General features: G+C 51.3%; 1 protein-coding gene across 1 annotated transcript in view; it reads right to left on the bottom strand.

Moving 5' to 3' along the window:
* Positions 1-22,945, bottom strand: part of Ccdc88c (coiled-coil domain containing 88C) — a gene marked incomplete at its 5' end in the record, with an annotated part of 122,702 nt that overhangs the window by 62,616 nt on the left and 37,141 nt on the right. Inside the window, 1 exon segment of the mRNA XM_005390438.2 lies at positions 9,867-9,936. Coding sequence (XP_005390495.1) covers positions 9,867-9,936 — 70 coding nt within the window.

The following is a 22,945-nucleotide window of genomic DNA, read 5'->3' on the forward strand; positions in this document are numbered from 1 at the left end:
AACCACTCCCTACCGAGCGCCTACTGTGTGCAGGACCCCGAAATCACAACCCCTGCAAAGCCGACTTCAAGTTTGTCCTAAGGATCAAGCAAGACTTTCTGAAATGACTGGGCTGAGACCCTGGGATGAGGACAGCCAGCCTTCGAGGCCCAGGGAAAGCATGGGCAAAGGCCCAGACGTAAGACAGTGTAGGGTTTCTCAAATCATAAATGCTTTGTGGTTAGGCTTCCTGGATGCTTTCAGAGTGAGAATGGGGTGGGGTAAGAAAGGATGTGGATTTCTATAGCAGGTGACTCACCAGCAACCCCTGGGGGGCAGAGTCCGGAAAACGTCAGAAACCCTCTGCACCTGCACAGCGCTACGCGCTACTGCAAGTATAGGGGAGCCCCGGGGGGATCCCACACAGCCTGGGTCAACGGCTGAGTCTAAGAAAAACCTTACTACCTGCCTCCCTGAGTCCAGACACAGAGAACGCCGGCCCAGCCCTTCTGGGCAGGATGAGAAGCTGCTGAACGCTCAGCCTGTCTCGAAGGCAGAGATGCTGATCTGAGAGATGCATTCAAGCGACAGACGTTTACAGCGACCCGCTCACTCCCAGAGCAGAAGGGAAACTGTGCAAAATCACACATGGCGAAAGGGTGGACCCAGCGACAGAAACGGAGTCAGAAAATTATGAAGTACACCGTCCTCTAAAATGTGGGAGCTGGATTAAAGCTACATACAGAATTTCTAATCCTAACTCCACAGAAGACACGGTCAGTCAATGACACTACCTTGTTAATGTGGAACTGGGCCCGAATCCTTCTGAACACAGGACTCAATGGATGTCAGCATACACAACAAAACCTACCTTCCTCGACTCGTATGCAACCCCCCAGGCTCCTTTTGGCTCTACTCTTTGGCTCTATTTATTTTTTATTAGTATGCATTGTAGTACATAATGACTGCATTTGCTGTGGGGAGCTGGTACATGTACACAACACATCTCAATTCTCTGAGAATTGGCAAAAGGTCAATCTCCTTGTGTCCTACTACCTACCTAAATGATTTATATGTTAGGCTTCTCTTACAGGAGAATATCTCATATGATATCTCTGGTGCTCTTAAATAGCTGGGGTTTTTTGTTTGTTTTTAAAGTTAAAATGTTATTTATTTTAACACACCTGAATTAAGGGTGGAACGGTCAAACCACACAGTATAATATACACAGCCTATCAAAGATGCTGCCTTTCTAAAAATCATGCTGTAGAAAAGATAAAGAATGACACAACGGGGAACAGGCCTGATTTAATCAAGAAACTTTTGTGATTAATTGATTTTTAACCCTATGTAATTACAATACTCTCCAAAGGATTTGGCAATAATTTATTTTTTTTCTATTTCCAGTCTTCTAAAGTAGACATAGATTTCCTTACAATAAAGCTAATTTTAAGAGCACATTAAATAGCTGTTTGAATGTTCAGGACACACTTCCTGGTTTCTAGACAGAGAAAATAAATTCTGTCAACTCTAAATGGCAGATAAGATACGAAGCCAGGGATCTGGGCAAAGGCAGACTGGCATCACTTCCCAAGAGGGAGCCCTTCCTGCCCCAAACTGCAACCCTCTGCCCTTCGGAGGTAGGAAGGGAGGCACTATGCTTATCTGACCCACAGGGGTCAGACAGGAGCTGACGGCACTGTCTTGCCAGCCTCGGGACTGACGGTCACGCCTGGAAGGCCTGACAGATTCGGCAGAGTAAGCTGCCACCCCACAGCCTTGCAGACCGCCATCACCGCACCTTCACTCAGCACACTGTCGTCCTGCTTCACCACGAAGTTCTGCTGAAAGGGCAGCGTTATCATCTTCACCTTACAAAAAGCACACCTTAGGGAGGCCAAGTCACAGAACAAAGATTTGGTCCTGGGTACCCTCTACACCCTCCCCTGCCCCCAAACTGTGCAGGTATTTCACCAGTGTTTGCTGACTAACTTACATTAACAGTTACCATCAAGTGCCCACGATATCAAAGGGTTTCAGTTTCCTGTCTTGTAGAAAAATAGGTAAGAGTGTTTTTCTTAGTAATTCTTCATTCCGCTCTTGTTTGACTTACACACTATGGTGGACCACCACCGGTGTTGCCTGGTTTTCTGTTTAAAAACCAGTCATTTCCTAAGCATGATGACGAGGCTGTCCTACAGATAGACAGACAGCACTTATAACATGACTCCATTTCTCCCTGTGTACAGGGACATCCCAGACATGCACTGGACACTGCCCTGTGGACCCTGCTGGGGCTTCGACTTACGACGGGGATGGCTGCTCATAACACTATGGACAGCCAAGGTCACCCTCCAGAGCCCTGCTGAGGAACAGTGCGGACAGAGGGTTCCCTATGGGTGGGCTCATGGGGAGCCCCTCATCATCCCTGCCCCATCCACAGGGCAGGAGACAGGCCCCTCTGCACACCAGCCCTGGTGCAGAGGCTGAGAGAGGATGCCCTGTGAAACTCTCACCCAGGTTCTGTACACCCCAAAGTTACCACATATGGCCCTACCAGGGGTTAATGCAACCAGGTACCCACCTATTTGTTTAGTCACTCAATGAACATTCCCCAGTTGTGAACATGGAGGCATGGAGCCAGCCACATGCTTGTGAGAAATAACGCAAGGGCCTCTCAAGTGCACTGGGGCCAGGGGACCCTCAGCCCAGTATCTCTGTCGCCTGCATCAAGCCAGTTCCTCCCCCATGGGTTCCCCGTACCACATGCACACAGAAGACAACTGAGACAGGTTATGTAAAACAATCTAAAACCACATCAGGCCCTCAGAACACTATCAGCACCAAAATGACCCCCCTCCCGCCAGCCTGCCAAGAATGCAGAATTGAGAGCACATTCGTTTCCTAGCACCCAACAACGAAGAGGACAGCAAAGGAGCATCAACCGCAAGACTTCAGCTTGAGACCAGAGCTTGCACTGGCTACGTGAGGTGCAGGGCAGGCAGGAAAAAGCAAGGGTCCCTCCCAGCCCAGCCCCAGGCCCAGGCCCAAATGGCAGAGGTGAACAGAACGACCTTTGACAAACAACACCTCTTCTCTCTTCTTCCTCGGACAGCCACCAAAGAGAGCGGTCTCGGTGGAAGACATGGTGTGGTCACCGCAGCCAGCAGAGCTCTCTGGGCACAGATCATCGCTGAGAAGTTTACTAAACAAAGTCCCGTATCCAGGCAGGCCCGGCTGGCCACAGAGCAGCCTCCAGTGTGCTGGGGGGAACCCGCACCTTCCTAGGAGGCAGAGCTCCGCAGGGGGTCTGATCGTGTTGTTTGGAGCAGCATCTGGGTGCTCTGTTGCTCTCCCAGAGACCAAACAGGAAATACAAAAGCAATCAAATGCTTGCAAGGTTAGGTTTATTAAAAAACATTTATTTCTTCCCTCCTCATTGAAGGGACCTACGGTTTTTAGTAAGTAGCATTAGAGAACAGAGGCCAAGAGAAATGAAATAAAAATAAGAAGGAAAGGTTGGGGAAAGAACTTAAGAATTGTACCTCGCCCCTTGCAGACCCCAGCCCACCACACCCTGGGGGGCAGGGCTAGGGAGGAGCAGGGGCAGGGGAAGGATGTCCGCCCTTACAGTCTCCCCAGGAGCACTCTGGGTAGCAAGAGTGGTTTCCAACAAGCCAGAGTCTCAGCACTTGCCTCCTTCCCTTGGTTGCTGGGGGATGTCACCAGCCTTGCGCATACTCAGCCCTCCAGGCCCTCCCAGCCAGCTGGGCACCCTCTCCCCGCAAAGTGGACTCCAGGCAGGGAGGTTACCATGGAACCAGAAAGCAGCTCCAGGACAGCCTAGACAGGGAGCAAGCGAATACTGAGGCAGTGAAGTAGGGAACTCCATGAACCTTCAGGAGCTCTATCAGCTGCTGGCCTCACAGCCTGTGCCTCTGCTGTCACCAAAGCCTGGATCCCAGCCCTTCTTCCTCCTCAGACAGAGCTTAGCCCTGCTTCGGCTCCGGTCCACCAAGGCCTGATTCTTGGAGGCCAGATTCCTGGAGTGTGACAGTGGGAGGAAGCAGCGCCTCTGAGAGGCAGAGCCTAGTGCAAGGTCACTGGGGGTCCTCTCGAAGGGGATCGCGGGACCCAACCCCTTCTCCATCTCTTTTTTGCTCCCTGACCCTGAGGTGAACAGTTTTGCTCTGCCCTGGGCTCCAAGGCCTAAAGCATCAGGGACAACTGGTCATGGACTAGGACCTCCGAAACCGTGAGCCAAAATAAACCCTTTCTCTTTGTAAGCTGCTCGCTTCAGATGCTTGTTACAGTGAAGGAAGCTGACAGACACACTTGCCTCTCTGTTCACAGATCAGAGCCCCTCCAAGCCCTGCCCAGACACTGCCTCTGGGAACTTTCCAGGCAGACCCACCCGGGCCCTCTGCATACTGTGAAGTGCACTCAAACACCACCCTGCATCCTTACGGACTCTTCTTCCTCTCCCTGCCCCAACACAGATGGCGGCTGCCTGCACAGAGGCAGCCCCCTTCCCCAAGGTCGCTGAATGCTGGAGGCCAGGCCCAGACTGAGCTCCTCTGTGTGCCTCTGGCCAAGGGACAGCCAGCAAGATGAGGAAAGATGCCAGGGCATTCCAGTCTTCTCGTCGGGAGATCAGAAAGTGGGTGGCACAAAAAGCACGGTCCTGCACTTAGCTGGACAGGAAGGATGCCTGGGGTGCTGTGTGTGCACAGACACTTGGACCCTCAAAGTCCCTCGGTGACCACCGTGTGAAGGACACTTAGAACCGAGGGCCAGACCACTGAGCAGCAATGATGAAGCCCCACGGCTGTCCTCCAACGCCCCAGCTATATTCACAGACAGGGCCCTGCAGAGCACAAACCCAGGATCACAGCCCTTCTGCAGGCTCCTGGAAACCTTGCATGGTCCTGAGACCCCAAGAAGTTCCCCTAGCAGAATGTTGGTGGGAGCCACTCCTTCTGCTTGGGACCAGCAGCCAATCATTCACAATTATAACCACCTGCACATATTACAGTGGTAAATACTTGCTCAACTATGGGACCCCCACACCATGTGTCTCGGAACAAGCACCTGCCCTCTCTGGGCTGGGTTTCTGTACCTATAAGGCTCCTTCACATCTATTCTGTATAAGTTGGGTGGGACCAACAGTTTACAAGTCTGCAAACCAGCACCTCACTTGGATACAAACCTTGGAAGGGAAAACAATGCTCTCCTGCAGTAATGCTCTCCTGCACTATGACTGCTTTATGAGTCATCACAGAAATCAATTAGCTAACACCCTGGCTTCCTGTCAGCCAAATCTCGCATGTGTGGCACTACGACAGGCCTGGCTGCTGAGAAAACAGTGCCAAAGAGCCAGAGCTGGTCTAGTTCTATGCAACAGCCTCCCTCATTTCATACACAGACGTGAGCCCTTGGTTTTCATAAGAATACTAGAATACTATCATACTTTCATAGAATACTATCAATAAGCCACGCACATACGTTAAATGGGTGTGCAGCTGGCAGGATGGCGCAGTTTTCAGTGGGCCATCTCTAACCTGGGAGAGACACACTGCTGGCACTGGGCCGGAATGGAATCTCACTTGACCTTGATCACTGACCCTTGGCCTTTTTTTTTCCATGAGAACATATGGTTAAATAGCTATAAGGGGCCCCAGCTTAAAGGAGCATAAAGTGGGGAGAAGACAGAAAAGAGACAGAAGTGGGCCTCCAGCACTTGGGGCACTGTCCACATTGGATACGCTGGCAGGGACAACAACAGTTTAATGATTCCTGTCCTCGTTGGAGATTCCCACGCCAGCTGGGGAGAGCGAGCAAGGTAGTGGATGCGGGGAAGTCAGTCCACTGGATGGTCCTGTACAGGTGATGCGGGCTGTGAGACAGAGGCAGGCAGAGCAGGGAGGAGGCGGGAGGGGAGGGGTGGCCACACCCAGCAGGTGGCAGTGAGCTAGACTCCCTAGGGCTGCTCCTGGGGATGCCTGAGGGAAGAGTGCAGCAGGCAGAGGACACACAGGCCTTGGTGCTGGGGCAGGCACAGAAAAGTGAGCAATCTCAGAGGAGCAGTGCCAGGCAGCCACGCTGGAAGCTGACTGCAGGGCACAAGCAGAGCTGGCGCCCTGTGAGCAGCGAAGCAGGAGGTGGTAGTGGCCCGAAGGAGGGTGGCAGCGGGCAGAGAGGGGCTCAGGTCCTGTGCACATCCTACAGGCAGAGCCACGGCACGTGGCTGGAGGAGGAGATGTGGGGAAGAGACACAGGTAAGACTTGGCCAGCGAGACTCAGGGCACCCTACAACCTCAGCCCCGAGAAATCTATACACTGCCCCGTCCCAGCGCAGGCAAGCGCCATCCTATGGCAGTAGGAGGAAAGAGGTCAAGAGGGCCCTGCAGATCTGGGCACCCCACGGTAAGGAGGCACCACGCAGATGTCGACCCGGGGGTGTGGGGACATCAGGAAACAGCTACAAAACCACAGCCCAATCCGAAAGGACACCCAGGGGAAAGCCAAGGTACAAACCTCGGTGTTATAAAAAGGATTTTGCCTAAGAGGGGAGATACTGGGACTCGAAAAGCCAGCTGAAGCACTGCATGTGAGGTGTTCTCCTTGATTTCCACCCAGCCTTGGGAGAAGAGCGCGCTCCCCTGTCCTGACTGGTGCAGGAGGACCCCGGCCGCAGACCAACACCCAGGAGCTGTGACGTCACCCTTCTGTGAAGCAGAGGAAGGGGAACAAATGCTTGGCCTCTCAGGACCTTTTAGGGTCATGGGGTGAGGGCCTCAGGAGGTGGGTAAGAATCTAGTGGAATCTGGGACCTGGTTCCATGGGGATAATATTTACCCCAAACATAAAAATAACCCCAAACTGTAAAAATGCTGCAATTAACAGTGCAATGTCAGCATCTGACAAAAAGAGCACAAACCTCCCTGCCATGCACAGGAGAAGGAGGGCAGCACACACCTCCCACTTTGCCCCAGGCAACGACACCAATTAAAAAATAACTGCGATCTTTGTTTAAAAAGAAACACAAAATGCTCCACACATCTGTTTTCAGCATTTCAAACTGAAAACATTATTCTATGAACACATCTCTCTGCCTCTGGTACTCCTGACTGCATCTCGGTTGCTGATGGACGTCCCCTGCCAGCCTCTGCTCTCCAAGCCCCAGGGAGCCCGGTCAAGCCCTCCCCACCCATGCCCTGTGCACCCCGCAAGGCCAGCTCCGTCCTCTCGGCAGCTGCGGAGGCCTGGGTGAAGCTGAGTGCTATTCCGCTCCCCCTCTCACTGCCCCACTTCCCCTCGGGGCTGGGTGTGTGCACTGCGCCCTGTGCTGGCTCAGGGTCGCTGGCTGAGAACCAGCTTCCCTGTAACTCTCTCAAGCTGCAGGAGGCTGAGGGCCGCACAACTGTACGTAAGAGATGATCACAAAGCACAGTCGATGTTTGTATTTTAAACATTTATTACAGTAAAAGACACATTACCACCCTGCCCCTCACTTCAAACACACTTATCCCTTCATTCTTGCCACTTTGTGAAGCAGCTTTGGAAGTCCTCTTTCATAGCTTCATGAGGTAAGATCAAAATATGGTGAGAGCCGCTGCCATGTGCCATCCGACAGAAAGGCAGGCTGGTAAAAATATTTCATTATGTCCTTGTCCACTTTATTCACTGGATCTGGCATCATGTGACTTCTGGCTCTTCCCCAAAGTCAAAATGACCATGTAAGGTAAACACGTTTTGAATCAATTCAGGACATCAAGGAAGCCCGACAGTGCAACTGAAGACACTCACGATAGCAGAGTTGCAGAAGTACTTCAGAAAGTGACAAAAAAGACGGGATAAGTTAGGTTTAAAAACAGGGGCAGGAGTTGGAAATAGATTAATGGCAAGGTTGTCTTTTACTGTAGTATTTTTTTTTAATTTCAGTGTTCATCATGTGTCAATCATACCTCATAATTATGAAATGAAAGTGGATCGTACACTTAAAATGGGAGAAATTTAAAGTGTGCAAATTATACTTCAATGAAGCTGTTTTTAGAAATCAGCACCCACTTCTCCACTGCTATGCAACTGCCTACAGTTTACCAACACCAGAGTGGTCATGCATGATACAGACAGGAGCTCAGGCTTCCAATCAGCTACCCTGTTGCGGCCAAGTGACCAGGGGTTTGTCACCCAAACCGTGGGAGCCTCTGCTTATTCATATATCCCTGCTTTACAAATGGAATGGCGCAGCCACATCCCAGAAGCACATGGTTGAGTGAGTGAGTGAGTGAGTGTGTGTGTGTGTGTGTGTGTGTGTGTGTGTGTGAGCACATAGTTGGGTGGGTAGGGGTGTGTGTGTGTGTGTGTGTGTGTGAGCACATGGTTGGGTGGGTAGGGGTGTGTGTGTGTGTGTGTGTGTGTGTGTGTGTGTGTGAGCACATGGTTGGGTGGGTAGGGGTGGGGGGGGAGGGGCAGCACCGTTTTGCTGGACTGAAGTTATACAAAAGTCCCAAGGGCCCCAAATGGCCCCAGGTCCCAGGTTGGGGCTGGGATGGACTGCATTTGGCATCTTCCACCTTTCTCTGGAGGAACCTTGAAATAAAGCCAGAAAACATGGCCTAAAGGCAGAGCTAGGGGTGTGGAGGATACACATCCAGAGTGGGGAAGTCACTCATCGCCAGGAGCCACCAGGTGGCCCAAGTGCACACAGCAGGGACTCAGCGCCAGGCAGTGAGTGCTCAGGGCCCAGCACAAGAAAGGCCAGCAGGAGGCCAAGGGCACCTCCTTCTTGGGCTCACACAAACAAAAGGCAGACACATGGCGGGCTGGAGCCCAGAGAGAGCACCCTTCACAAGAAAGCTGCTGCTGGGCCTCCCTGGAAGTGGCACCAAGGGAGAAGCAATCCTTGTGTTGTGTTCTTGGCTGGTCACTTAAGGTACTTTTCCTCCCTCTCAAGACATCTTGGCTACTGCTACTGTCACAGACAAAGGACAGCCAGACTCCTGTGAGACCAGGGTGAGAAGATGCCAACAGGAGGAAGCTTCAGTCCCTTCCCTAAAACCCTCGGGATAATATTTGGGATCCCTGGTCTCGTCTACCCCATAGGTGTGGGTTTTCTGTCTCCCCTGACACCTTACCTATCACAGGGGTCCCAGACCCAGAGTTCCAAAATGCTAATGAGGACTCCCCCGGAACGAAGGGAGACCCAGTCAGAGGGTAGGTCTGCCCACAGCCTAAGCGTGTATGTCGTGAGTCCCGGCTGCCCAGGGAAGGGGGCCAAGCCGCCACCCTCTTTCAGTCACCAAGGAGTGCCCTACAGGTACAAACTAAGCTAACTTTCTGGAAACTTACAGGAGGACCTTTCGCTTTCAAATGGACACTGAACATCGCACACCAAGGGGACTTACAGCCCTTGGTGCTCAGAGTCCAGCAGGGGATAAGACAGATGAATGACGGGATCCTAGAGGTCCCTCATGGAGCAGGAGAGAGGTGCCTCAAGACCCCCAAGACGCACTTATTTCCGGCATAAGGAGTCACACTCCATCACCGTGGAATCTGATTACACATTTACTGAGGGGCCAAGATGCCGGAGAGGCCACCGCAGCCTCACACACCTAAACCCACGCCTGCCTGGGACGAAGCAGTGGCCTCCCCTGCCTCTACGTGCACATCTGACCAGCTGGGACAGAGTCATGCTTACGGAATAAACGTGCTCTTGGCTTAATGCCTCAGGGCAATAAACACGTTCTTAAAATCTCACCCAAACCATCAGGTGTTTTCACCGTGCAGCTCCAAGCCGACAGCCAGAGCTCGGTGGCTAACAGCTGTCCAAAGCCAATGGCACTGCCCGGGCGCTATAGGGGGCCAGAGGGCCTTTCACTCACCAGACAGTGGGTCTTTGCCAATCATCAAAACATTGGGCAAATTCATTACGATCAGCTGCTGGAGAACTTCCTACAGAGACAAAGGGGGGAAAATACCATTAAGAACAGGAACCCAAAATAAAGAACAATTAAGTAAATTACAGTCAGTCAAGTCACTGGAGGAGTGTGCAGGCACTAAACGGTAACTACAAAGATACGAGGTAGCAGGCAGGACTATGAAGATATAAAAGTAAGTGAAAAATCAAAGTCTAATCGTACTTCCGCCTTGATCCTTCTCAAGTAAAAATTACGCCTGCATATGTACAGAGACAAAAAAAAAAAGACGAATGACGGTCCAAGGTGTTTTTAAAAGACACCCTTCATTGTTTTATTGTATGGCTTGTACAATTAAAATAGGGAACAAAGGGCCAGGGATACAGCTCAGCGGTACAAAAGCCTGCCTGGCAAGCGCAAGGTTCTGAGTTCGAGTCCTAGTACCCCCAAAAAAACAAACAAACAAACAAACAAACAAATAAAATAGGGAACAAAAACTAGACAGGTTCCCAGGCCTTTACAACCTGATGATTCAGAATCTAAGCGCTAAGCTGGTCTCTGATACAAGTTCTAAATATGGAGCCTTCTGCCACTACTAGCAGAGACTTCCTGGGACAGGGGCACATCTGAGCCAGTAATGGAAAGGCCAGGAGGGCCACCCATCACGATCTCTTGTCTGGGCATCTTTTTTTTTTTTTTGGTCATACTAAAGATTGAACCCAGGGCTTTCATAATAAGCTATGTCCCCAGACCTTTTCGTTTCCTTCTACTTGAGACAGGGGCTCGCAAAGTCACTAAGTTGCCTGGCTGGGCTTGAATTTAAGTCTTCCTGCTCATCCACCTAGAGCGCTGGGATTACAGGTGTGCACCCCCACACCTGGCTCTCCATGGTGGGCAGAGGAACAACCCACAACCTGCATCTTCCAGCCCATTTCTGCATCTTCCAGCCCAGGCCTCTCTTGTTTGTCAAGATCTGCTTTGCTTCACAAATCAGAAGTTTAAGGTCCAATTCTACAGAAGACCAAGAAAGGTGTAGACTCCCTAACTGCTTTAAAGGTGGTCCCTACAGAAATTCTTCACCAAGAAAGCTCCTTTTGTGTCTTTTATAAGTGCTTCCTTGGAGAAGCAGCTTGTCAGGAGTTGAACAAGGCACGACATGGGGAAGCTCTGTGTTCAGCAGCCTAAACAGGGGTCATTACACACTGGCTAATCCCACAGGGCCCAGCAGAACATCTCAGAGCCACCTCGGAGCCATGAACTAAGAGAGGGAGAGGCCAGACCTAAAGGACACACAGTGACTTCACCCTCCCTCCCTGCCTTCTACGGCTCCTGTCCACGCAGGAAATCGGGGTGGGGAGAAGATGCTACACCACGAGGTGTACCCAATCCTGAACACACAGCCCCACTACACATGCCGGAGACTGCCTTCCTCCAGCACCCAGGGCCATGTCACCACCTCCACCGTGGCTAACATCTTCTCAAGCATGTGCCAGGTACTAAGTCCCAACAAGGCAGCAGAGAAATACAAGCTGCACGACAGCCTCAGCTGTCCCTCAGGCTCAGAGGTCAACGTAAAAACTGTCTCCTGGTCACCAAAGAATTCCACAGTCTCAAATCCTCCCACAAACTGGGCAGAATGTACCTCATGCTTCCCTGCTAACTCAGGCAGGGGGAAAGCGTCTGCCCATTCTGTCACACAGTACCCTCCCTGCCTCGACATGAGGGTCCAGGGCCCAGGCTACCCTGGCAGACAGCCACGGTCACCTTTACCGACCACCAGCAGCGCCTCTCCAAATCCTAGCTGCTGGTCTTCTGCCACTGTCCAAGTCTCTGAGACCCAGTCCTCCATCAGGGCATAAATGAGATACCTATGGGCCGTCAGCTTTTATGTGTGTGTGCTTGAAATAATCTTTTTGTTTTGTTTTGTTTGTGTTTTGTGGCAGGGTCTACGTAGTGTAGGCTGGCCTTGAAATCACTTAGGTAGCCCAGGCTGGCCTCAAATGTGAGTGATCCTCCTGTCTCAGCCTCCTGAGTGCTGAGATTACAGGCAATATAATCTTGAAGTTCTCTCCAAAGTATCACTAGAAAGTGTAGAAAATCTATGTATTCTCCTTCCAAAATAGGAAGTTTAGTTTTTCATTTAGTCAGTCCTTTCTAATTTTCCCGAAAGAAACATGTCATCTGTGCAATTAAGAAATAATGTTTCATGAACAGACTTTTAAAAAATTTTCTTCCTTTCAAAACACCGGAGGTCTCCCAAGACCTAATTCTATGGACAAAAAAATGCCTGAGTCATTAACTAGCTCCCCTACAGGACAGTAAGAAGAATTCCCACCAAAGCAGGCTCAGGGGCCAGTGTTGTCCAATAATGAATAACTCCAGACACATTAATGTCAACTTTTCTTTAAAAAAAATTAAATGAAGTGGGAGAAAGTATTCTAATAACATACTTTAATGAAGGTACTATATTTAAAATACTTATTTCAACCCACAATATAAACATTTTTACATTGTTATCAGATATTTCACATTCTTTTTCATGCTGTCTCTAAACTCCAGTGTATATTTTACACTTACAGCACATCTTAACGTGGATGCTGAATTTTCCCTGGAAATACTTAACCTATATGATTTATGAACTGTACAGCTGAAAAAGTAGATTCCAAACAGGTGTGATGGACCATTCTTAAATCTCAGCTACTTGGGAGGCTGAGGCAGGAGGATCACAACTTCAAAGGCCAGCCCGGGCAACTTAGCAACACAGGTTCAAAGTTCTAAGGGAGTAGGGCCAGAGATGTAGCTCAGGGGTAGAGCAACTGTCTACCATGCACCAAGCCCTGGATTTAATCCCCTGCATAGAAAAAAAAAAACATTTTTGTCCTAACCCCAAGCTGTTCCAAATACACTTAAAATCACTTTCCTCTATCTGCATGAAGTATCAATTTTTAAATTCAAATTAACAAAATAGACCCACTTCTTCAGACACATGAGTTACACACATCTTGAGGCCCTGGCTGCTGTGTGCGGTTAGAGGCTACACATCAGCAATGACAAGGACTTGGTGGCTGAGAGTTCCCCCACACCCCTGCCCTCCCCAAGGAAAGCCCTGCGACGAGCCCAAGGCTGCCACAGTGGTGGGGCCTCAGGGCAACAGGCCAGGCCCTCAGTCTAGCTGGGACGTGAGCAGGGTGCTGACGAGAGGACCCTCCTGCCCTCCTGCCTGCGCCCGAACAGAGAGCCACTGTGGAGGCTGAGCTCCAGCACCTGGTCCCACCCCGGCTGGCTACTGCAAGGGGCGGGACCAAGTGACACTGGAGGGCAGCCCACCACTGTGCTGCTCTCAGATCTGCCCACCAGGGATGAGGGGCCGGCCTGCTGGCAGCCTCAGGCTTGGGGTGCAGGCCTCCCCGGGGATCCCTGCAGAGCGCGCAATGTAACCTGGGAGGGTGGATCCTGTACCCCTTTCACTCCTTCCCTGCTCCCTTTTAGGGAGGTTTACTTTCAGATTCTCCTGTAAAATGCTGGGGACATTCCGGATTTTCCTTTACATAACGAGAGTAGAGTAACTGCATTCTGGAATGGCCCACTGAGAGTTAACTGCATTTAACAAACCTCCAAAAGCAAAGCAAAAACAGGCCCAAGGAGCCTGCGAAGGCAGCCTGAGTTGCTGGGGGTGGGGAGGAGCAGGGCTGGAAAGCATTTTCTAATATAAAAGGGGTAAGACCCCACCTGACACCATCCAGGCTTCAAATCCAAAATCTAAGGCCTCATCAATCACCCAGGACCAAGTTGATGAGGCAAAACACACAGGGAGGGGAGAGGCCAGGACTCTTCCAAGAAGCATCTGTCACCCTAGCTGGGAGTGGGTCCCAGGGGCAGCATTTGTGTCCATACTTGGAGTCAACAGGCCCAGCAAGCTGCCCTCCCTCAGATTCCAGGCTTCCTGACCCTGACCTAGAGGAGGGTGTCCTGGGTAGTTCGGCAGGCCTTGCCCTCAAGTCCTGCAGCACCAGCTCTCAGTAGTCATCAATAGAGGAGAGTTCTGAAAACAAACCACAGAGCAAGCTAAAAGCCGGTGGCACACACCTGTAATCCCAACTACTTGGGAGGCTGAGACAGGAAAATTGCAAATTTGAGGCCAGCCTGGGCAACTGGGCCAGAGCCTGTCTCCAAAATAAAATAAAAGCCAGGCATGGTGGTGCACACCCATAATCCCAGCACCTGAGAGGCTGAGGCAGGAGGATTGCTCCGAGTTCGAGGGCTGCCTGGCCTACAAAGCGAGTTCAAGGTCAGCCTGAACTGCATGGTGAAACTCTATCTCAAAAAGACAAAGATAAGTAAATAAATAAAAATTAAAAAATAAAACGGCCTGAGTATAGCAGTGTACCTCAGTGCTAAAGTGCTTGCCTAGCATACACAAGGCCCTGGTCCAATCCCCAGTACTACCAAAAAGGTGTGTGTGGGGCGGGGGTTGGCAAACCAAGTGGATACTTCATGTATGCACACTGTTACATGGTTAAATGCATGTTTAATACAAGAGGAAAAAAATCTCAAAGTTGACAGGCAAGAATAGGCTGGGCGTGGTGGTGGTGCATGCCTGTAATCCCAGCACTCGGGAGGCCGAGGTAGGAGGATCCTTGTAAATTCAAGGTCAGCCTGGGCTACAAAGTGAGCTCAAGCCCAGCCTGAACTACATAGTGAGACCCTGTCTCAAAAAGACAAACAAGAAAAAAAAGAAAAGATAGACAAGAATGTTCTTTATTGGAGTGACTGGGACTAGACCAAGTTTTCCCAGCATTTTCTTGAGTCTGTAATATGTTTATATCACCTGAAATGGTTTCCCACACAAAAAACCACCGCCAGAGGTGTCTATTTACCAGGCATGTCATCTGTGAACATGACAGGCTTGCTATGAGAAGAAAATTATCCATCCTTTCAAGGCATAACTCACAAGCATCCAAAATAACAAATGAGATGCATTACCATGTTTGAAACTCTGTCCCCCAAATGAACAGCACCTCCAATGCGCCCATCAGGAAACACAAAGCCTGGATCAGCTGGAAGAACAGACATTGGTCAGGAGAACCCAGGAGTCTCCATGACAAGAGACAGGGCAAAGGCCCTGGGAGAAGGGAGCTCCCATAGCACTGGAGCCCTGAAGGCAGAGTTGAGGTGGGTGCGGGAAGGACCACCTCCTGCCTGGGGCAAAGCAGGGGGCCTCAGGGAGAGCAAATCCTTCACATCCATCCAGGCCCAGCTACTGCTCCCTTGCCTTGCAAAAAGAAAGGCTGTTGCTCTGCGGGTGGGAGAAACATAAGGTCCTTGAAAAGATTCAATGTAAAAACATTTTATGCATGTATGGCAGAGGTTAGCTTTGATTTCCACCAGAAAAGGGACTGCTGGATCAGGAAACCTTTTTCTCCCCTTAAATGAAACTGAAGCGTACTCTTCTATCAGGAAGTCAAAAATAAATGCTGTTGCTGAAGGCAAGACCACAGAACGACCCTCCATGGGGGTCCTGCGAGCAAGCTGTGACTGGGAAGTCCAGGAGGGAAACCCCAGAAAAGTTACAACACACATGCAGCGGAGGAGGAGGAGGAGGAGGAGGAGGAGGAGGAGGGACGGTTGCCAAGGAGACCAGGATGGTTCAGGCAGCAAAATCAATCTTCCACAAGAGACAGAATAAAACCAAAGAATGCTGCTGTTGACCTCTGCACACCCTCAGAGTCAAGTCTGAAAAGCAGAACCGTGAGTGATGTCAGCTTCGTGTGAGCAGCCAGCACACGTTTGGGTCGGTCGGGGTTCGGATATTCAAGACACACTCTGCACGCCTTGCTGTGCAACAAGAGCTCCCAGCCTGGCTGGGAGAGCAGGGAGGTCAGCAGGCACAGGACCCACAGCGCTGCCAAAGGACTTCGGGCTGTTCAGACTGCTTAGGAGCCAGAGAAAGGTAAAGGTCAGAGCCAGGAAGTGGCTTAACTGCTCACTGCGGGCTGCAAGTCAAGCCTTGATTATGCAGCCCACTCCCACCCCACCCCAACCCCTGCTCCCGACTCTGCATTTCCCACCAGGCTGCTACTTGCCCCCCACCGCTCAGCTAAAAGGCCGATCCCACGCAGCACCTGACACCTTTCTCTTTCCCCGAACTCCCCATGCTTCATCTGCTCACTTCTGGGCACTTGGCACATCTTGTCAATCAACTGCGGTAAGTGGCGGCAAAAAGCTGTTAATAGTGACAGTTGGGGAAATCAGATCAGAAAATATTCCTCAAAATTTATATCGAGTAAGGTTTTTAAAGCCTCTTTTGTGTAGGACGTGTCTTCGCCCCCTTCCATACTGACAAGAAACCAAGTCCTAAAAACCAGCTGCTTTGCTTTGCTTCGCCACAGTGAAGGCGGCTGTTTCCTCTGCTGAGTTACTTCCTGTGCCCTGAAACCTGGCAGAATCTGACTCCACGTTCCCTAAGACTCACGCGCTGTAGCGGTTTGCAAAAGTTAAAAACATTTCAAAGCGGGAGGGGAAAAAAGGGAGTAGTTTAGAATCTGCTTTATGATTTTCCATTAAAACTTGTGCAAGCAGAATAATGAATACAAATTTAAGGGAAATATCTCAAAGTGAATTTGCAATGCTGGTTTGAATACACTACGCTTTCTGACTGTAAAATCCCAAATGTGATGTTCTCAGGAACAAACTGCGTTTAAAGCAAGGTTAATTCTGACTTCCTATACTACAAAAGGGACTACCAACAGGAAAGATCCCACGTGTATTCAGACACCTATTGTGGTACTCTCTGAGAAGAGACATCCATAGACCCCGCTCGATCACCTTCAGAAACTATACACAATGCTAGCTGTGGTGACACGCATGACAGACCCTGGAGACTTCTGCAGCCTTACGGTAGGAGAACCCAGGATCCTTTGCACACGTCGAAGTAGTGATGTCAGGCTGTCTCTCAGTGCTCCCCCATATGACACATCTCAAAACCTCTTACCTCGTTTTGGCCAAGAGGGTCCCCTGAATGTACTTCAACATTTCAACGACCAAACAACAACTGCCTAACCACGTGGCACTGGCAACCAACCAACCAACCAACCCATCTAGCTCATGCTTCCTACCTAGGAACACCCTGCCCCAGGGTGTTCTACTCCTCTGGCCTAGCCAATCCCACCTCCCACAGTACCACCCCTTCTGAGGGCAGCAGGTTCCTGACCCCAAAACCAAGCGCCATAGTCCTCTTTTCTGGGAATGGTATGGGCAGCAGCAGAATTTTCTAAGTTAGCTGCTGAGAGGAAAGAAAGCGATAGCTTATCCCAGCCACCTGCTCAAATCCGGGTGTGGGAGGCTGCGTGCTTGTAACTCCGCCTGCACAGGGGCTTCTCCGGCTCCCCTGCAGCTCCTCCAAGCGGGGCAGAGGGCCCTGGGAAAATCAGCGGGTAATGAAGTGCTTTCCTGTTAAGCGGCTGCCACGGGAAACTGCCGATAGACCCAATCCATCTGTTCCACCTCATTTCAATTAATCCAGGGGTCCCCAGGGCCTGAAACCAGCTCCAACTGCACGAGCCGGACGCACTGGCTCCCCTAATTAGGCCACACTGGGTCCCAGTGCCCAGCAATCTGAAGGCCTGTCCAAGGTTAGGAAATCACCAGAAAACTCCCTCCTCGGAACACTTCCTAGCTGCCTGTCCCACTGGCTGTGTTCACAAAAACAAACAGATGCCAATTCTTTGTTAACAGAAAGGAAAGACAAATATTTCCTCTGTGTTGAGAGGACTAAGAACTGTGGGGAAGCAGCACCTGCGAATCCCAACGCCAGCCCAAAGTGAGGGTAAAGCCACCAAGGCCACCTCTGCCGTGAACCTGCCGTGTGACCTCTGAGCTGCAGCTTCACCTGTGACCAGGACTGGGACTCCATGGTATCTAAGGGGCTTCGGCTCCTGCAGAAGCGGGAGGAGGGGCTGGAAAAGGACAGGCTGCTGTCAAGGAACGCAGCACTTCTCCGTGCCTTAGGTGCCCTGGTGCCAGCTCTAACAAGGCAGCAAGCGCCACAGGTCCAGGAAGAACCCAGGGGAACCAACAGGAGCAGGTCTTCAAGGGTACTGGGAGCCCCAGGGGCACTGCCCATGCGGTGCCTGGGGCTGCTCTGTGTGCTGACCTCTTATCTGACGTCACCCAGCACCCTGTTCTGAGCCTCTCGACCAAGGACCACGGCAAGAGTGAGGGGCCACCCACAGGCAGAGGCTGGGCACGGTAGGGTGTGTGTCCTCTTAAAAGAACTTCTGCCACACACCAGGTCACGGGCAGCCCGAGTTGGATCTTAGGGACCAACATCAGCAGTGATATTAACCACAGTTGTGGGGGCTACAGGTCCCAGGGTGGGCCAGTAAGGGGACCCTCATCATGCACACAGCCCAGCCAGCAGCAGGGAATGGAAGAGCCTCATGGGTTAACTTAGTTCTGGGAGACAGCTGCCTGGCTGGGGAGCCAGGTCTCCTGAGACCCCGCCACGGAAACCTGCATTCCATGGTGTCTTCAGGAACCCATGAGCAGCCAGGCTGTGCTCTGGGGGCATTGGGGATGGGGGTACTTAGACTAAGGGTTGGGCTAGGAGACGGGAGGGGAAGAAGAGCTAAGCGGGTCCCATCCTCAGACTCAAGATCTGGGTGACCCTGTCCTCTGCACTCACCCAAATAACTCCTCCAGGCTTAAGGCACATAGTCAGTGCTGAGGTTGATACGAGGAGCCTGATTTCATGGCGTGTGGGACCTGACTACTATGGTTCAGTCACTGTAGAATCTCTTTGTGCTTTTGGAAAAGATTATGTAATTCTTACACAACCCTCATTGGTTCCCTCCAGTGGGTTGTTATTGAAAGAATGAGCCTGGCCTCTGAATCTCCCTGGCTTCCTGTCCTGTCATGTGACCCCTTCTGCATGTGCTCCTGTCACTGTGACACCACCTGCCTCGAGGCCCTCAGCTGAGGCCAAACCTATACGGCTGCCTGACCTTGGTCCTCAACTTCATAACATGAGCTAAAGAAAGCTCTTTTCTCCACACAGTATCCAGCCTCCAGTATTTTGTTGCAACAACAGAAAACAGACAAATACAGACTCCAAGGAGCAGGTGGCCCTGCCATGACTTGGAAAGAATAGCAGCAGATGCAGTGCAGGCAGACGTGCAGATGTGTGGGCTGAGCTGGGGGCAGAGGAAGTAGAAAGAATCAGAAGTGAGAATCAGAAGGTACCCTTTACCTCATGTCTCTTAATGCAAATGCTGGACTCACCCATTCCCTCCACAGTCCCCAGCTGACAAGTGAGAAGCAGATGCACACAGGACCCCTGCTCGGGGAGTGTCCCATCTGTAACTGCAGTGACTCGAGTCCACCGTGCTGGCTGCATCACCGGCCTGTCACTGCTGGGCCTCAGCTTAAGCCCCTGCCAGGTGGCCAGGTGAGCAGGTGGCACACCCAATCCATAGGTGACCAAGCACCACGCCTGCCACCTGATCAGGCCCTAGCTGGTGCTGGCAGGTCCCGGGCACTGTTCCCCTTGGGTCAGGAGCTATGCAAGCCTCGCCTGCATCAACTTCCTGCAGCTCCACAATGGACCGAAGCAGAGTCCGCAGCCCCAGAAAGTGAAGCCCACAAAGGAAGACGGGGAGCAGCTACTTGTGTGGGGTTCGGCGTCTACTCCAAAGGCCCAGAAACACAGAAATCCTCCTGTACCCTTTTTCTTCTCTATGACACTGGGGCCAGCATGAAGGAGGAAGGCTGGAGCAGGGCCATCTACTGGCACTTTCTTCTCTTCTCCCCTGGTGCAGTGGAACCACACACACACACACACACACACACACACACAAGTACACATGTGCACCTGCCAGCTGCACCATAAGGAGTGGTTTCTACTCCCTAGGGCTCATAAACACAGGACTCACGCTGAGGACCATGGGGCCATCTGAGCTCAGAGGCGAGCAGGCACAGCTGACTACGGATGCCTGCTTGGCACTGTGACTGACTGTCACAGTCCAAGGTGAAGACTTCCTGCAGCTGCATGAAGACTGTCCTGGGTGAAGAATGGCGAAGACTGGAGAGAAGCAGGATGCTCTGCAGGATGCAGAGGGAGGAAGGCAGGGAGCTGCTGTCCTCCAGGTGGCTGAGAGGGCGGGGTTGGAAGTTGGCCCAGCAGGCAGACCCTGCAAACCGCCCACTCCTCAGAGACAGATTTCCGCAGCAAGACGGCAGACTTCTTTCTTCCACAGAAGAATAAACTGCCCCACCGCCAAGAATTTATTCTAATTCTCTAGCAGGAAACTACGAGAGCAACTCAAGACACACCTGAAAAACTGGAGAGGAGGAAGACGACCAGATGACAAGTTTCTTGAGCAAAATATCTCAGCAGGAAGTGAAATCTTAATAGATGTTATCAACTTCAGGGGATGAGCAGGGGCTGGCAGTGACTCAACAGCCAGCCTGTCCTCTGGCCCTCACCGCAGTCCTCTGTCCTGCAACATCCACCTGCAAGCCCTACCCGAGCCTCCCCTACCCTTCTGATGACAATAACCATGTCCTTGTCGGGGAGCTCCAAGCCCCTCCTTTATCCCTGCCTGAGTGTAAACAGCGTTCCCGCTCAATGGGAACTGTGAACAGTTTGTGTCTAGATGTCCCCCCAAAGCCTCACACAGCCTTAGATGGGGTTTTTTCAGAGGTGGCTGAGTCTAGAGAGTGTGATGCTGGGATTAAGGGTGTGTGATCACTGTATCGGTCCACTGCTTGGTTTGGCTCGCCCTAGTGCCAGCAGTCTGGATATTACACAGAAGGGGCAGAAGGAAGCTGTTAAGCTCTCTTGTTGCTTTTGCTGTCTTCCAATGCCATGAAGTGTTTGTTGCCCCTCTGCCATGTGCTGCCCTGCCCTGGAGCCCGCTGATATGAACTGAAACCTCTACAAACTGTGAGCTAAATAACCCTTTTGTCCCTTAACTTTGGACATTGGGTATTTTGTCTCAGAGACAAAATGAGAAAAGGAGCTAAGACAGGAACTCAGGTTCCAGGGCAGGCGCCATGGCAAGTTCACCTGCTGGGCCACAGCAGACACCCACCAACCCTGGCTAAACAGAAGTAGCTGCAGGGAGAAAGGTCTTTTGAGAAGAGAGGGCTCAGGATCTCAAACTAAACAGACACCGCCCATCTACGCTGCAAAGGATGCTATTTTAAACAATGATAAATTAAAGTGCCTAATAAGCCAGAAGCTGAGCCAGACACTTTGTGTGACTGCACTTAGTCCTAAATCTGCCACACAGAACCAGTTAAGTCATGAGCCACCTGCTAATGCAAGGTCCATTCGATCCCGATACTTCTGATAGCTCACAACACTGTAATAAATGAGGGAGGTGAACAGGAGGCATGTGTATGTGCTAGGAAGTCCTAAGTGAGTGAATAAGAAGTAAAGCTGAGAAGACAAATAAAGCACCACTCGGGATGATGGACACAAAGCCATCACAGGTACCAGGTCAAAGAGGGCCTTTAATGAAATGAGAGCTGACATGAGTTCAGGGAGGGTATGAAACAGGTGTAGATGCACAGTTAGAGCGCTCCAGGTAGAGAAAGAGCAGGTGGGAAGGACTTGTACCTGAACATGACGTGCACATGGTGGCCCAGTTGTTTCCAACAATCTAACAGTGTCTGCTCGGACCTTTCTGCAGACCCAAAGGGCACAAGATGCTCTCCCAGAAGCAGGGACTATAATGAAAGTTTAGACCTCAGTTCCAGACACAGGTAGCTCCGAGAGTGGCTACCGGGAGTGCTGTGTTGGGAAGGATCCTGAGGCCAGGTCGGTGCTCAGAGGCACAGTGCAACGGTTGACTACGGATAGCTGTCTAAACCAGATATTAAGATACAGCCATATTTGTTTATCAAACCTGATGTGACAGGCATTATAAAGTGTGTGTAGTACCAAATACCAAGGAGATGTGGGCAAGAGATGGTAAGCCTCTTCTCTGGGTACAAAGCTATGGACTTACCATCTTTTGCTAAATCAGCCTTACTTTCCCAGATGGAGCCAGACTATCTTGCTCCCAGCAGCTTTCAGGGCCCGGCACACAGGAGGCTCAGCCATTTGTCAGGTGAGTGGACGAATGGCTCCAACTGCTCAGGGTTAGCGTGTGAGTGCATGCAGGGCCTGAAGGTGCATCCTGTGCCCGAACAGAGCAGGACGACAGTCTGTGCCTCGGCGGCATGGCAGGAACGAACTTCTCCATCCGGAACAAGACGCGGAAGACTCGACTTTGCACCCCAGCTAAGCACCTACCATGAGCCAGGCTCTGGTCCAACACGCTGCAGTTTGCACAGCTTCATGCTGTGTTCAGCAGGGCCAGTGCTGCCCCTGTGCTAAGTGCACAGGGGAATAAACTGAGACGCAGACGATGAGGCCCCACAGGCTGGCACTGCACATCTCGGTCTCTCACCCTTGCATTCCTGGTGTGCTTCGTGAGAAGAAGCCTGAACACAGCGAGCCTCCCGCCTGCAGCCCGAAGGGACCCAAGGAGATGGCACGTGGGGAGGGGCCCTGCAAGAACAGTGGCCAGGGAAAGGCCCTGCCGGTCACTCGTGGCTGATGCCACCAAGAGAGGCAGAAGATGAGCATGGCAGGCCTCCCTCCCACACTAGCATGCCCTGTGTTCCCAGAGCCGCCCAAGCCTAAGCTGACTCTCAGGGTAGTGGCACATCAAGCTCACTGAGCATAGTTCTCAGGGATGGATTATGGAGCCCCATCAAGCCCCCCAGGATGCTTAGCATCGCTGGATATGTAATGATTACACCATGAATTCTCTGGGTTTAAAAGGCAGCAGACTCTTGAGTTGCTTCTGACCTTTTTAGGCTCTTTGTTGGCATCTGCCTCCCTAATGTCACTCACTGTCTTCTGAGCTTTATACACCACCTTCATTTTTTTTCTGCCATCCAAGTACTAACCAGGCCCAACCCTGCTCAGCTTCCGAGATCAGACGAGATCGTGTGTGCTCAGGGTGGTATGGCCGTAAACAAACATTACCTTCAAT

This window comes from Chinchilla lanigera, unplaced genomic scaffold (assembly GCF_000276665.1).
Source record: "Chinchilla lanigera isolate Chin_1 unplaced genomic scaffold, ChiLan1.0 scaffold00037, whole genome shotgun sequence".
Taxonomy (NCBI): domain Eukaryota; kingdom Metazoa; phylum Chordata; class Mammalia; order Rodentia; family Chinchillidae; genus Chinchilla; species Chinchilla lanigera.